This window comes from Amblyraja radiata, chromosome 6 (genome assembly GCF_010909765.2).
Source record: "Amblyraja radiata isolate CabotCenter1 chromosome 6, sAmbRad1.1.pri, whole genome shotgun sequence".
NCBI classification, from domain to species: Eukaryota; Metazoa; Chordata; class Chondrichthyes; order Rajiformes; family Rajidae; genus Amblyraja; species Amblyraja radiata.
In genome coordinates this window covers 95,058,169-95,075,294 of record NC_045961.1, presented here as the reverse complement: position 1 = coordinate 95,075,294, position 17,126 = coordinate 95,058,169, and the positions used below count along the sequence as shown (strand labels likewise).

General features: G+C 45.7%; 1 protein-coding gene across 1 annotated transcript in view; it reads right to left on the bottom strand.

Annotated features, from left to right (window-relative positions):
- Positions 1-17,126, bottom strand: part of gabrg3 (gamma-aminobutyric acid type A receptor subunit gamma3) — a 644,954-nt gene that overhangs the window by 605,322 nt on the left and 22,506 nt on the right. Inside the window, exon 4 of the mRNA XM_033023452.1 lies at positions 9,152-9,219. Coding sequence (XP_032879343.1) covers positions 9,152-9,219 — 68 coding nt within the window. The remainder of the gene's footprint in view (positions 1-9,151; positions 9,220-17,126) is intronic.

The following is a 17,126-nucleotide window of genomic DNA, read 5'->3' as shown; positions in this document are numbered from 1 at the left end:
TTGGCTGTTGAGAAGAGCAACTACTCGTGGATAAAAACTGTTTTTATGTCTGTTTTTATGTAAACAGAGTAAAGAGAGAGATGTGTAGGAAGGAACAGCAGATGCAGGTTTACACCGAATATAGACACAAAAAAAATGCTGGAGTAACTCAGCGAGACAGGCAGCATCTCTGGTTAGAAGGAAAGGGCGATGTTTCGGGTCGAGACCCTTCTTCAGACTGGTGTTGTCCTGGTCGGGGGAGGCTTCTAGCCATAATAGGACATGGATACAAAGTGACTGAAAGAAGATCCAGATGTTACCTGGGGAAGAACTTGCTTGTACAGAGAATAACAATCATCTAGAAATAAGAGCAAGAAAATGAAGCTCGGCAAGGCCAGCAGCACAATCAAGGATGAGCCGCACCCTGGCCATTCCAAAGGTACAGAAGTGTGAAAACGCACACCTCCAGATCCAGGGACACTTTCTTCCGAGCTGTTATCAAGCACATTTATCATCCTACCACAACCAGAGAGCTGTCCTGAATTGCTATCTACCTCATTGGTGACCCTCAGACCAGCCTTCTTCAGACTATGCTGGCTTTACCTTGCACTAAACGTTATTCCCTTATCATGTATCTATACGCTGCAAGTGGCTCGATTACACAGCAATCATGTATTGTCTTTCCACTGACTGGATTGCAAGCAACAAAAGCTTTTCACTGTACCTAGGTACATGTGACAATAAACTAAACTGTGACTACAACTTCCTTGTGTCTCTATAGAAAACACTGCCGAGTGTGCAATGGATACAATTTCAGCTGCTGCTTTCAAAAAGGAATTGGACAAATATTTACAAATAATAACAATGGAGAAAAAGCCGGAGAAACAAAGAACTGAATCGCTCCGTAAAGAACAGCAGGTACTTGATGGGCCCAATAATGTTCTTTACTGCAAGTATTTTGTGACTTTTATGTTTCAATTAAACAAATTGTGAAACAATACACGAGGAGTTCCAGCCTGCAAATTATTTCATGATAAGCTTGCAGTTGATTCTAGAGTCTGAATATTATCGCACTGACAGGGATGGGGGGAGAGGGGGGAGGGAGACAGAGAGAGGGAGACAGAGAGAGGGAGACAGAGAGAGGGAGACACAGAGGGAGGGAGACACAGAGGGAGGGAGACACAGAGGGAGACACAGAGGGAGGGACAGGGGGACAAAGAAACAGATAGCATTCTAACTGTGAACTGCATAAACGAGAGAAAATGGGATTCATAGTATGGGGTTTGGAAGGAGAGAGATAGATCAGCCATGATTGAATGGTGGAGTAGAATTGATGGGCCGAATGGCCTAATTCGACTCCTATGCCTTATGACCTTATGACCGTAAGATCTTGCGTTCATAAGTGACAGGAGCAGAATTAGGCCATTCGGCCCATCAAGTCTACTCCGCCATTGAATCATGGCTGATCTATCTCTCTTCCCATCCTCAATCTCTTGCCTTCTCCCCATTGGCGGCGCGACTCACCCGTTGCAGCGGCCCCTACAGCCTGTCTGTCTTTTTTTTAAATTTTTGTCTAGTTAAATGTAGTGTTTGGTGTTTTTTAATACTCGTTTTAAATGTGTATATGTGGGGGGCGGGGGAAACTGTTTAAATCTCTTCCCTGTCTGGGAGACCCGACCTTTTCCCTGTCGGGTCTCCGTTGTCGTTGGGGCCTAGCACCGTGGAGCGGCCTCCAGCCTGAACGACCCGGGGGCTCGGGAGACTGCAGAGCTGCAGACTACTCACCATCGTGGGGCTGGCCAGCCTCGGAACGTGGGGAGCGGTGGTGACTCGCTGCTGCGACTCGACTCCTGGGGCTCGGAGGCTCCAGCAACGCAGCCGCAGGTCCGGTGGACTGGGACATCGGGAGCTCGCGGGTCCGGGGGGAGAGAGAGACCGCTTCCCGGAGCTCCCGCAACGTGACTTCTCCAGCCCGTGTCGCGGGGTTGGAACGACCCGGAACAGGGTCATACATCGCCCGGCGCGGCTTCATGGCCGTGGGACATTCCAGCGCCTGCCGGGGGCTCCAACTTCGAGACTTTTAGACCGGGAGCGGGGCCGTAAATCGCCCGGCGCGGCCTAAAATGGCCGTGGGACTTATCATCGCCCGCCTGGGGCTTGGACATCGGGAGAGACATGGAGAACAGGGGAGAGAAAAGATTTTGCCTTCCATCACAGTGGGTCCACTGTGATGGATGTTTGTGTGAATTAAATTGTGTGTATGTCTAGGAATTGTCTTTGTTTGTATGGCTGTGGAAACAGAATTTCGTTTGAGCCTCACTGAGGCTCAAATGACAATAAAATTGTATTGTATTGTATTGTATTGTAATCTCTGACTCCCGTATTAATATAGTTTCAAGTTAATCAAGTATTCAACAAGTTTGCAATGTGCAGTAAAAATAGACATCACACTGGAGAGATTTTCTCAGGTATAATTGAATATCATCACAAGATTCTGGGTTGGAGCCTTGCAGTGTGCATTATGACATCTCTTGAGCCTTGTATGAAATTACTGGTTCCTGTTCATTTTAAGATTTCAATGTTCTCTGTTCTGTTATAATATAATACAAATGACTCGACTCTGATTATTAATGCAAAATAATTGGATAATGCCTGTATTTTCCATTTGATTAAATCAAACACACAAGTAACCAGTGGCATAATTCACTGGCTACTGAAATCAATATTAAAATGTCGGCTTTTGAATCAGAGAATAAATTCCAATTATTCTTTCAATGTCTTTCCCTGGACTTAATTTGACAGCTGTTGTGCTAATGAGTAAATCTCCATTTCAAAACACGGTAAACAATGCAGAAAGGGCAACAAACACTATTCCTGTGATTGTCAGGAAAGTGCAGATAAGTGGAGAGCTGGCACAGTGGCACAGTGGTAGAGTTGCTGCCTGACAGCGCGTACAGCGCCAGAGACACAAGTTCGATCCTGGCTACAGATGCTGTCTGTACGGAGTTTGCACATTTTCCCCCGTGACCTGCGTGGGTTTTCTCCGAGAACTTTGGTTTCTTCCCACACTGCAAAGACGTACAGGCTTGTAGGTTGATTGGCTTGGTAAATGTAAAAACTGTCCCTGGTGAGTGTAGGATAGTGTTAATGTGCGGGGATCATAGGTCGGCGCGGACCCGGTGGGCCAGAGGGCCTGTATCTCTAAGCTAAACCTAAGCTAAATCCAGCAGCTTGCATGGTTTACAAAGCCAACAAGAAATGGGAAGCCTACATCAGAACCAGACTGACTGATCTAGAGTTGGAACCCATAATAAAAGTACAATGAATATATCGTAAAACAAAACCCGAATCAGGCAATGTATTCCCATAATACTGATATTGAAAATAAATCACCAGGATGTCACCATGACTTGAGGGCTTGAGCTACTGGGAGAGGTTACATAGACTGGATAGAATTGATAGACTTATTTTCCCTGGAGGCTAGGGGGATCTTGCAAAGAAAAACAAAAATCACAAGAGGTATTGATAAGGCGAATGGCCACACAGTTTTTCCTGGGGTGGAGTAGTCCAGAAGTAGGGAGGCATCGATTTAAGGCAAGGGGACAGATTTACGAGTCCTGAGGGGCAATTTCTTTGAGCAGAAGCTGGTGCACAGATGGAAGAAGCTGCCAGAGTTAAATGTAGAGTCAGGTATAATGGCAAAGATTAAAATATATTGAGACAGGTACATGGATAGGAAGGTTTAGAGAGATATGGGACTAGCTCAGTTATAAAACCAGGTTTGGAGAGACAAATAAGGCTGAAGAGTCTACTTCCATGCTTCTATGATTAAAGGATAAATGTTAGCCGGTACTCCAGTGATAGTCTTATCATCTTTCAGATAATACCACAGACAACTTCACGCCATTCTGAGAGTGCAGATACCTTGAATTTAATGCCTTGCCTGATTCCCGACAGTAAGGCACTCCCTGAATACCACACTGGAATATCAGCGGGTGATGCAGCGTCTATGGAGCGAAGGAACTAGGTGACGTTTTGCATCGAGACCCTTCTTCAATCTGAAGAAGGGTCTCGACCAGAAATGTCACCTAATTTTTGCCATAGAGGGAGTGCAGAGAAGGTACACCAGACTGATTCCTGGGCTGTCAGGACTTTCATATGAAGAAAGACTGGATAGACTCGGCTTGTACTCGCTAGAATTTAGGAGATTGAGGGGGGATCTTATAGAAACTTACAAAATTCTTAAGGGGCTGGACAGGCTAGATGCAGGAAGATTGTTCCCGATGTTGGGGAAGTCCAGAACAAGGGGTCACAGTTTAAGGATAAGGGGGAAATCTTTTAGGACTGAGATGAGAAAAACATTAGAGAGTGGTGAATCTCTGGAACTCTCTGCCACAGAAGGTAGTTGAGGCCAGTTCATTGGCTATATTTAAGCGGGAGTTAGATGTGGCCCTTGTGGCTAAAGGTATCAGGGGGTATGGAGAGAAGGCAGGTACAGGATACTGAGTTGGATGATCAGCCATGATCATATTGAATGGCGGTGCAGGCTTGAAGGGCCGAATGGCCTACTCCTGCACTTATTTTCTATGTTTCTATTTCCTTCGCTCCATAGATGCTGCCTCACCCGCTGAGTTTCTCCAGCAATTTTGTCTACCTTCGATTTTCCAGCATCTGAAGTTCCTTCTTAAACACTGGAATATCAGATAAGATTTTAGTTTCCGAGGCTCTAAAGTAGAAATTAAACCCCGCCAATGAAATCCGACTTTTGGGAATGGTCGTCATGAGCCATAACTGGCTCTTAAATCCACAACCTAGCAAAGATTACAGATCTTTAATTATTTTGTGCCTTTCATGACCTCCGGATATTTTAAAGCGCTTTGGTTCCAATAATGAAGTTAATTACTGCTACAATTTAATGAGCTGCTAACCTGGGCACACAAATGACTGGTTTATTATCGAACAATAGTGCCACTGCAATGGATAAGGTGAAAAATAAATCTTCTTTGAGGCTAGTATCAGAAAGTTATTCCTTGCACATCAAACACAAGGTAGACACTGCAGAATATGCTTCCTCGTGCAAACTTAAATTATTTTAGTTTTAGCTTATAGAGATGCAGCACAGAAACAGGCCCTTCGGCCCATCGAGTCCATACAACGGCAAACGACTCCTGCACATTAACACTGCCCTAAGTACACTAGGGATAATTTTATTTTACATTTATACCAAGCCAATTAACCTACAATCCTGAACGTCAATGGAGTGCAGGAGGAAACCGATGAGAGAAACATAGACAATAGGTGCAGGAGGAGGCCATTCGGCCCTTCGAGCCAGCACCGCCATTCATTGTGATCATGGCTGATCGTCCCCAATCAATAACCCGTGCCTGCCTTCTCCCCATATCCCTTGATTCCACTAGCCCCTAGAGCTCTATCTAACTCTCTCTTAAATCCATCCAGTGACTTGGCCTCCTCTGCCCTCTGTGGCAGGGAATTCCACAAATTCACAACTCTCTGGGTGAAAAAGTTTTTTCTCACCTCAGTCTTAAATGGATCCCCTTTATTCTAAGATTGTGGCCATGGTTCTGGACTCGCCCAACATTGGGAACATTTTTCCTGCATCTAGCTTGTCCAGTCCTTTTGTAATTTTATATGTTTCTATAAGATCCCCCTCATCCATCTAATGCAAGCCTAGTCTTTTCTATCTTTCCTCATATGACAGTCCCGCCATCCCAGGGATCAATCTCGTGAACCTACGCTGCACTGCCTCAATCTCAAGGATGTCCTTCCTCAAATTAGGCGACCAAAACTGTACACAATACTCCAGATGTGGTCTCACCAGAGCCCTGTACAACTGCAGAAGAAATCTCGGAGAAAACCCACACAGGTCACGGAGAGAATGTACAGAGGAGCACCCGTAGTCAGGATTGAACCAGGGTCTCTGGCACTGTAAGGCAGTAGCTAAGCCCACGTTGATAATTTTACAAATCTATTTTGTTTTAGCTGTGATGCCAAGCACATCATCCTTAAAACATACTTCTTTCAAAGATAGTGGGCATCACTAGGATTTAATGTGCATCTCAAATCAGTCCCTTGCACTCAATGGTTTGCTGACCCATCACAGAGGACAGTGAACAGTCATCTTCATTAGTAGGTTGGAGTTGTAACAAAGGTCAGTTGGATAAGGTTGGGAAGTTTCATCCCTGAGGGACAACAGAGGCCATAAATTAAGCCGGGGAATATGAAGGAGCTGAATTAATGCGCAGAGTTGCTACGATCTCAGAAATTGAATATCTTCACTGACTTCAGTTCAAAATTGAGCTTAATGGCTCCGCCAAATGGGAATCGCTGACAAGGGAAACAAAGTGCTGGAGTAATTCAGCAGGTCATGCAGCATCACTGGAGAACATGGTGGGTAGGTAGCATTTCTGGCCTCGACAGCCCTGACAGTACAGCACTCACTCAGTACCACACTGGAATATCAGGTTAGGTTTTCGTTTCTGAGGCTCTGGGATGCTGCATGAGCTGCTGAGTTAGACTGCAGACTGGAGAGATACAGAGTGGAAATAGGCCCTTCAGCCCACCGGGTCCGCACCGACCAGCGATCCTACACACTAGGGACAATTTACAATTTTACTGAAGACAATGAACCTACAACCTATACTTCTTTATAGTGCGGGAGATAAACGGAGCGCCCGGAGAAAACGCACAAGGTCACAGGGAGAACATGCAAACTCCATACAGACAGCACCCACGGTCAGGATTGAACCCGGTTCTCTGGTGCTGCAAGGCAGCAACTCCATCACTGCGCCAACCTTATTCCAGCACTTTCAGTCCTTTTGTGTATTAACCAGCATCTGCAGTTCTTTGTTTCCACATTTTGACAAATCTCTGACAAGGCTATGGAATGAACAAAGTAAGATAACTGGGAAATGTAGGCCATTCAGCCTCTCAAGCTCATACAAAGGATACAACGGACATTTATTATCACATACACCAATTGGTGCAGTGAAATCTGACTTGCCATTGCAGCACACAAATAAAGATAAGACACAACATCAAAGAATTTAACAGTAAACATAAAAGCATCCCCTCCCCCACAATGGTTCCCACTGTGGGATAAGGCATCAAAAGTCCAGTCCCGTCCCCTGTTCACCCATGGTCGGGCCTATTGAGGCCTCTGCAGTCGCCGATACGGCAGCCCGATGCTTCAGGCCCTCTCACCGGATGATGGAGTTCTGGCATCGGGTGAAGACTCTCAGCGGCTCGGAGTGTCTGGAGCGGCCGCTTCCTCCCCGGAGACCGCAGATCCCGAAGTCCACGGGCCGCGCTGGTCGGGGCTCAACCAGAGCTACCATTCAACAAAAATATTACCATTCAACCAGACCTTGCTTAACTAATTTAATTCCATGGCCCTAGTGCTAACCTAAATAATAAATGATTGAAATATTTATGCCAAAACAAATGCAGCTTTATAACTTCCATGTTTATTAAACAACAATCCCAATGTATTTTACTTAAAACAACACAGAAGGAGGCCATTCGGCCCAGTGGGTCCATGCCTGCTCCCGAGGCACATTCCTAATAGTTCCATTGCCTCTCTCCTCATTTCCCTGTGCTCTTACAGCTTGCTCCCCCCACGCATGTGCATCAACGCAAGAGATTGCAGAGAATTGTGGACGCAGCCCAGATCATCACACAAACCAACCTCCTCCGTTCCCTCGACTACATTTACACCTCGTGCTGCCTCAGCAAAGGCCACCAGCATAATCAAGGGCGAGTCTCACCCCGGTCACTCGCTCTTCTCCCCTCTCCCATCAGGCAAGAGGTACAGAAGTGAGCAAATGCACACCCCCAGATTCAGGGACAGTTTCTTCCCAACTATTATCGGGCAGGCGAATCATCCGATTGACAACTAGAGAGCGGATCTGAGCTACGATCTACCTCACTGGAGACCCTCAGACTATCCTCAACCAAACGTCACTGTACTTTATCTCACAATACACGTTATTCCCATTATCATGTAAATTCAAGTCGTCAATTTTATTTCTATAGCACATGTAAAAACAACTCTCGTTGACCAAAGTGCTTTACATCAGTGCAGGTACTAACGTGCTACATACAGTGGTACATAGATCAACAATACATACATAGATACATACATACAGCGCTCCCTCAGAGGACCTCAAGAAAGGCTTGTGAGTAGAAATAGGTTTTAAGTCTAGACTTAAAGGAGTCGATGGAGGGGGCAGTTATGATGAGGAGAGGGATGCTGTTCCACAGTCCAGGTGCTGCAACCACAAAAGTACGGTCGCCCCTGAGCTTAAACCTGGAGGTAGAATGGGACCGCGGGATAGTCAGTAGCCCCAAGTCGGCCGACCTGAGGGATCTGGAGGTAGGATGTTGGGTTAGCAGATTTTTGATATAGGTGGGGGCAAGCCCATTAAAGGCTTTGTAAACATATAGGAGGAGCTTGAAATTGATTCTGTACCATACTGGGAGCCAGTGGAGAGAGGTCAGAATCGGGGTGATTTGGTCCCTTTTACAGGTACCCGTCAGAAGTCCCGCTGCGGCGTATATGTATCTGTACACTGTGGAGGGCACAATTGTAATGACTATATAGTCTTTTCACTGACTGGTTAGAATGCAACAAATGTACCTGTACCTCAGTGGACATGACAATAAACCAAACAAAATCAAACCAACTCCCAAGTTGATTATTTTGCCACATCTACATGAAGGAGTCGTTTACAGAAGCCAATTAAACTACCAATACAACATCTGCATTCGAGAGGGAACCGGAACACCCAGCAAAAACCAAACACAGCCGCAGAGGAAGTGTGCAAACCCACAAAGACGGCACCCGAGATCTGGATCAAACCTCGATCCCAGTGAGGCAACAGCACTGGATCCCAGTGAGGCAGCAGCACTAACTGCTGTGCCATCTTGCCATCCATTATGAAATTCAACATTCAGATAATAATTGTACTCGACATCACTCTGCCAACATCTTAAGTCAAGTTTGTGTTTTTCGTCAATGCAGTCTGCAATGGTTTTCACGGCTGCCTTTAAGAAACCAAGCCATGACCATCACTATTCAGAAATCCATTGTTTCAAAGCTCATCACATCAGGCTAAATTGAAAAGATATTGTTATTGGTGCAAAGCCTACTCACCATGTTAATTGAAGAAACCGGCCCGATGCTGTTGACATAGATATCAACATTTATAACGGTCGGCTTTCCTGTGAAATAGGAAACAAAAGTTACATGTTAGTAAAGACATTTGCTCACGTCCATGCTATAAATGGTCATTATCTTCACTAAAATAGTGAGAAACAAAAAATGTATTCACCCGTGCCTTTTTAAGACTTCGGGACATCCTGATATTTACTTAAGTCAACGGAGGTGTTGTCACAATTTGCAACCAAATTATCAATGCGCATGGCTACAGATGTTGGAGTCATAGAGGGTCATAGAGTGATATTGCGAGGAAACAGGCCCTTCAGCCCAACTTAACCACTACGACCAACATGTCCCATCTACACCAGTCCCACCTGTCTGCATTTGGTCCATATCCCTCCAAACCGGTCCTATCCATGTACCTGTCCATATGTTTCTTAAAAGTTGCGATAATACATTTTAGGTATTCTAAAGGGCCCGTCCCACTTAGGCGATTTTTTAGGTGACTGTCATAGTCGTAGCAGGTCGGCAAAAAAAAGGCGACTGGGCCCCCCCACAACAACAACATCTACGGCAACGGCCACAGAAGGTAGTTGAGGCCAGTTCATTGGCTATATTTAAGAGGGAGTTAGATGTGGCCCTTGTGGCTAAAGGGATCAGGGGGTATGGAGAGAAGGCAGGTACAGGATACTGAGCTGGATGATCAGCCATGATCATATTGAATGGCGGTGCAGGCTTGAAGGGCCGAATGGCCTACTCCTGCACCTATTTTCTATGTTTCTATGTTTCTAACGTCTATGACAAGCTACAACAACCCACCACCTAGTCGACGAAAAGCTATGGCAAGCTACCGACAACCGACGACCCATGAGGAAATCCGCCTTCGACCACACCTACGACAACCTACGACCACACAGGCGGCAACCTACGACGACCGAAGTGAACCTACGTCCACCCGCGACAAGCTACGACCCTGTCGGCGACAAATTAATTCAGTCGCCAATACCTGTCGCGGTTGACGTAGGTAGTCGCCTATTGAATTCACCGAAGTCAGCACCGGCTACAACCTACGTCCCCTGGCCACAACCTACGACAGCACCTACGTCAGGAGAAGTCAAGCTACACTCATTGGCGTCAACCCACTGTCGCTGACATTTTTTGAACATGTTGAAAATCCAGCGGCGACCAGAAAGACGCTACGACTCTTTGGGCGACTGAGGAGACGACTCACGACCAGATAGGCGACACCCTGGTGACCATGTGGCGACAGCCTAGTCGCCTGTAGTCGCCTAAAAAATAGCCTAAGTGGGACAGGCCCTTAAAGCACGTTTTCGCCAATGATGTACCTTTTGAAATGGTGCCACTGTTAAAGTGGGAATCATTGCACCAGATTACACACAGCAAGATATAATTTACAGTAATGAGATAATATTGAGGGTAGGTTTTAAAAAAAATAATATTGTTTGAGGAATAGTTATTGGCAGGACAACCAGGGGAGCACCTTTTTCCCCCCCAAAAGATGCTGAAAAGTCTTAAGCGTAGGAAGGACCGCGGATGCTGGTCTGAACCGAAGATAGACACAAAATGCTGAAGTAACTCAGCTGGACAGGCAGCATCTCTGGAGAGAAGAAATGGGTGGCATTCTGGGTCGAGACCCTTCTTCAGACTGATCAGTTTGTTCTCTCCAGAGATGCTGCCTGTCTACTACCTGAGTTACAGATCGACAGAAAATGCTGGAGTAAGATCTTGTCCAGGTGTGGTCGCACTAGGGCCCTGTACAAATGCAGGAGGACCTCTATAGGAGCAGGAGGTCCTCCTGCAATTGTACAGGGCCCTTGTGAGACCACACCTGGAGAATTGTGTGCAGTTTTGGTCTCCAAACTTGAGGAAGGACATTCTTGCTATTGAGGAAGTGCAGCCTTGGCCTACTCCTGCACCTATTGTCTATTTGAGAGATCGAATGGGTATCAGTTCAATGTTTCATTTCAGAGTTGGCATCTCATACTATGAAGCATTGTCTTCGTGCAAGTGTGAACCAAGATTATTTCTTCATCCTTAGAATAAGATTTGAACTTTATTCGAAATTTATTTATTGGATATTTATTGTTGCTGTTGCATCTAAAGCTGCAGCGAATAAGAATGTTATTGCTCTGGTTCATATCGAGTGCATATGACAAACTTTTGATCTGGATGCTGAATTCATGGCTTTTTGCCATTGTTCCAGGATTGATAAGAAATACATTTCTTAAATATTACCTTAATACCTTTACGGTAATTATCCCAGGGAACATTGGGTTAACATATGATGAGGGTTTGGACACATTGGGCCTGTGCTCACTCGAGTTTAAAGGGATGGGTGGGGACCTCAGTGAAACTTAGCGAATAGTGAAAGGCCTGGACAAATTGAATGTTGAGAGGATAGAAACATAGAAACATGGAAAATATGTGCAGGAGGAGGTCATTCGGTCCTTTGGGCCACATGATCACATTCATTGTGATCATGGCTGATCGTCCCTAATCAATAACCCATGCCTGCCTTCTCCCCATATCTCTTGATTCCACCAGCCCCCAAGAGCTTTATCTAACTCTCTCTTCAATCCATCCAGTGACTTGGCCTCCACTGCCCTCTGTTGCAGGGAATCCCACAAATTCACAACTCTCTGGGTGAAAAAGTGTTTTCTCACCTCAGTCTTAAATGGCCTCCTCTTTATTCTAAGACTGTGGCTCCTGGTTCTGGACTCACATTGAGAACAACTTTCCTGCATCTAGTTTGTCCAGTCCTTTTATAATTTTATATGTTTTTATCAGATCCTTATATGTTTCTATAAGATGTTTCCACTAGTGGGAGAGTCTAGGACCAGAGGCCATAGACTCAGAATAAATGACATACCTTTAAAAAGGAGATGAGAAGGAATGTTTTAAGTTAGAAGGTGGTGAATCTATGGAATTTATTGCCACAGACGGCTGTGGTGACAATGGGTATATTTTAGCCAGAGATGGACAGATTCTTGATTAGTAAAGGTGACAGGGGTTATATATATATACACACACATAAGCACAATAATATATATATACATAAGCACAATAAAGCATCAGAGAACAAGGTGTTAGGAATTGAGAGATATAAAGTAATCTGATACAGTATACCAAGGTGACAAATGATAGCATGCAGCCTTGGAAGCCTTGCCCCATTACTCAAACCTCACGTCAAAAACCTTGGCATGATATTTGACTCCACGTTGAAATTTGACAAACAAGTCAATGCCGTGGTAAAAGCTAGCTTCTTCCAGCTTCGGACGATAGCTAAAATAAAACAATTCCCCCAGTTTGACGACCTCGAAAAGACCATCCACTCATTTATCTCCTCCCGCCTCGATTTCTGCAACTCCCTTTACACTGGCATCAGCCAATCTTCCCTGCCCCGCCTACAATTGGTCCAAAACGCCACAGCGCGACTCCTGACGGGCATCCGAAAAATGGACCACATCACCCCGATCCTGGCCTCTCTCCACTGGCTCCCTGTGCGGTTCCGAATAAATTTCAAGCTCCTTCTTTATGTATTCAAAGCCCTTAACGGGCTTGCCCCCACCTACATGAAAAAGCTGCTTACCCACCACACCACCTCCAGGTCCCTCAGATTGTCCGACTTGGGGCTGCTGAACATCCCGCGGTCTAGGCGTAAGCTCAGGGGCGACCGCGCTTTTGCGGTTGCAGCTCCTAGACTGTGGAACAGCATCCCTCTTCCCATCAGACGACAGATGGCACAATGGGCAAAGTGTTCGGCTGGCAACCGGAAGGTAGCCGGTTCGAATCCCGCTTGGAGTGCATACTGTCGTTGTGTCCTTGGGCAAGACACTTCACCCACCTTTGCCTGTGTGTGAATGTGTGTGAATGTGTGTGAGTGATTGGTGGTGGTCGGAGGGGCCGTAGCCGCAGATTGGCAGCCACGCTTCCGTCAGTCTGCCCCAGGGCAGCTGTGGCTACAGAAGTAGCTTACCACCACCGAGTGTGACTGAGGAGTGAATTAATAATGCGATGTAAAGCGCCTTGAGTATTAGCAAGGCGCTATATAAATCCCATCCATTATTATTATTATTATTATTATTATCAGAACTGCCCCCTCCATCAACTCTTTTAAGTCTAGACTTAAAACTTATTTCTGCTCTCAAGCCTTTCTTGAGGTCCTCTGAGGGAGCGCCGTATGTATGTATCTATATATGTATGTATTGTTGATCTATGTACCACTGTATGTAGCACGTTAGTGCCTGCACTGATGTAAAGCACTTTGGTCAATGAGAGTTGTTTTTAAATGTGCTATAGAAATAAAATTTACTTGACTTGACTTGACAAGCATTGGGCAACTAGGGTAAGTAATGAAAATAATTTACTTCGGGAGCTTAGACACAAGGAACGCTGGTTTACAAAAAAAAACATAAAGTGCTGGAATATCTCAACTGGTCAGGCAGCAACTCTGGTGAACATGGTTAGGTAACGTTTTGGGGATGCGATCACGAAGGTAACTAATCTACAAACAATCGACGGCCTTTCTTCACCCACCTTCCCACCCCCCCTTTCCATGTGACCCACCTGGACTCACATCCATTTCCTTCCTTCCACCCATATTCCTTCCTCTGGCTTCACAATTTGCACCTCTTCCACCCTTACCTCACACTTTTAGTCTTTTCATCTCCGGCCTTTGTCCAACCATCTGCCATTCAACAATAAAACCCTCACCTGTATCCACCCATCACTCACCAGGATTTGTCCTGCCCCTCCTCCCGTCCAGCCCCCCACACCAACAAAGTTAGTCTGAAGAAGGGTCCCAACCCCAAAACGTCACCTATCCATGTTCTCCAGAGAAAAATGTTCCCAATATTGGGCGCGTCCAGAGCCAGGGGCCACAGTCTTAGAATAAAGGGGATGTCATTTAAGATTGAGGTGAGAAAAAACATTTTCACCCAGAGAGTTGTGAATTTATGGAATTCCCTGCCACAGAGGGCAGTGGAGGCCAAATCACTGGATGGATTTAAGAGAGAGTTAGATAGAGCTCTAGGGGCTAGTGGAGTCAAGGGATATGGGGAGAAGGCAGGCACGGGTTATTGATAGGGGACGATCAACCATGATCACAATGAATGGCAGTGCTGGCTCGAAGGGCCGAATGGCCTCCTCCTGCACCTATTTTCAATGTTTCTATGTTTCTCTGCTGCCTAATTAGTTGAGTTACTTGGAGTCTTTTTTTTAAATAAATTACTTTTTCAAAGTTTCAAACCAGACTCTAAATGTCACAATCGAATTATCCAGACTCTAGTTTAATTCCATGGAACTCTCAACTAATTGATCAGAAAGAGTCATGGGTTTTAACAAGACCTTTACATTGAGCTCTGAGAGTGGCACTGTTGTCAGAAGGTTATGAGTTCAAGTCCCACTCCAGAGACAAGCATAAACTTCTAGGTAAGACTTCAGTGCAAATATGAAATATTACACTGTTGATTATGCCGTTTTTGCAGTTAAATCAAAGTCACCATTTGTTGTCTCAGTTGGACATAAAATATTCTGTTACACCGTTTTGAAGAAAAGCAGAACCGACTCTGATCAATATATAATCCTCAGACAACATTACTGAAGCAAATTAAATGTTTATTATTATGTTGTCGTTTGCAAAAGCGACAACATATTCCTCTTTGACATATTTCCCGCACTGCAAATTTGACAACTCTACAAACATAATTTTGTTACCAGTAACGGGCTCCGAGACGTCAAGAAAGAGATATGAAAGATGCCTCTTTAATGCGTCTTTTAATAGTTTAGACGTCTCATCATCAATTTCAGAATTGTGTTCTATTCAGCAATTAAAGCAGCTAGGCTCTGAATCAAAACATTTACTTCAGACAGATAACTGTTTAAGAAGGAACTGCAGATGCTGGAAAATCGAAGGTAGACAAAAATGCTGGAGAAACTCAACGGGTGTGGCAGCATCTATGGAGCGAAGGAAATAGGCAACATTTCGGGTTGAGACCCTTCTTCAGACTGATGTGAGGGTGGGGGGTGGGGGGACAGGGAGAGAAGAAAGGAAGAGGTGTAGCCAGTGGGCTGTGGGAGAGTTGAGAAGGGGAGAAGAAAGTAGGGACTACCTGAAATTAGTGGAGTCAGATTCAGATTCAATTTTAATTGTCATTGTCAGTGTACAGTACAGAGACAACGAAATGCATTTAGCATCTCCCTGGAAGAGCGACATAGCAAATGATTTGAATAAATAATAATAAGTGATAATAAGTGTCCGGGGGGTGGGGGGGTGATTGGCAGTCACCGAGGTACGTTGTTGAGTAGAGTGACAGCCGCCGGGTGGGAGGGGGAGGGGGAGTTGAAGTGCTGAGCCACCGGGAGATCAGGTTGGTTATTGCGAACCGAGCGGAGGTGTTCGGCGAAGCGATCGCCAAGCCTACGCTGGGTCTCACCGAAGTAGAGCAGCTGACATCCAGAGCAGCGGATGCAATAGATGAGGTTGGAGGAGGTGCAGGTGAACCTCTGCCACACCTGGAAAGACTGCTGGGTCCTTGAATGGAGTCAAGGGGGGAGGTAAAGCGACAAGTGTAGATTTCCTGCATTTGCAAGGGAAAGTGCCCGTAGAGGGGGTGGTTCGGGTGGGAAGGGACAAATTGACCAGGGAGTTACGGAGGGAGCGGTCTATGCGGAAAGCAGATGGGGGAGCAGATGGGAAGATGTGGCAAGTGGTGGGATCTCGTTGGAGGTGGCGAAAATGTCGGAGGATAATTTGTTATATGTGACGGCTGGTAGGGTGGAAGGGGAGGACAAGGGGGACTCTTCCCTTTTTACGAGTGGGAGGATGGGGATTGAGAGCACAGTCACTGTGTATAGAAGAGACCCTGGTGAGAGCCTCATATATGGTAGAAGAGGGGAACCCCTGTTCCCTGATCAACCTGATCTCCCGGTGGCTCAGCACTTCAACTCCCCCTCCCATTCCGAATCCGACCTTTCTGTCCTGGGCCTCCTCCATGGCCAGAGTGAGGACCACTGGAAATTTGATGAGCAGCTCCTCATATTTCGCTTGGGCAGTTTGCACCCCAGTGGTATGAACATTGACTTCTCTAATTTCAGGTAGTCCCTACTTTCTCCTTCCCTTCTCAGCTCTCCCTCAGCCCACTGGCTCCACCTCTTCGTTTCTTCTCCCCCCCCCCCCCATCCTCACATCAGTCTGAAGAAGGGTCTCGACCCGAAACGTTGCCTATTTCCTTCGCTCCATAGATGCTGCCTCACCCGCAGAATTTCTCCAGCATTTTTGTCTACCTTCAGACAGATAAGGTTTGATATCCGCTATAAACTTCTGAAAGTCATCATTACCAACGACATATTTGCTGTAATAAACACATAAAAAGCCAAAAAAATAAAATAATAATCAGCAGGACAGGGAAAGCAATTCAGCAGAACTCAGGAAAGGTAAACTAACTCCAGGTTGAATGAGAACAGAGAAGGCCCATTGGAACAATAGTGATCACTTTGTAACTTTGTCAGTGCCCTAGACGTGGTGACTCTTTGCATACTTTGTGTGTGGTTTGCAAAACAAAGAATTTCACTGTGACGTGTCCCATGTAATAATAAACTTTCATTCATTTCACTAGAACTGGGCGGCACGGTGGCGCAGCGGTAGAGTATCTGCCATACAGCGGCAGACCTGGGTTCAATCCGGACTACAGGCGCTGTCTGTACGGAGTTTGTACGTTCTCCCTGTGACTGGGTGGGTTTTGAGTGCTCCGATTTCCTCCCACACTCCAAAGGCATCCAGGTTGGGCACCCCGAGGGAGTTCCGGGACCGCTGGGCTCCGCAGGGTGTAGAATGTATCCTCAATAAGGATTGTATCATAGTTGTATAGTGGGTTATTATGGATATATGTTTGTATTGTAGTATGGTGGTGGGTTCTGGCTTGTTTTATTGTAGTGTAATTATTATTTT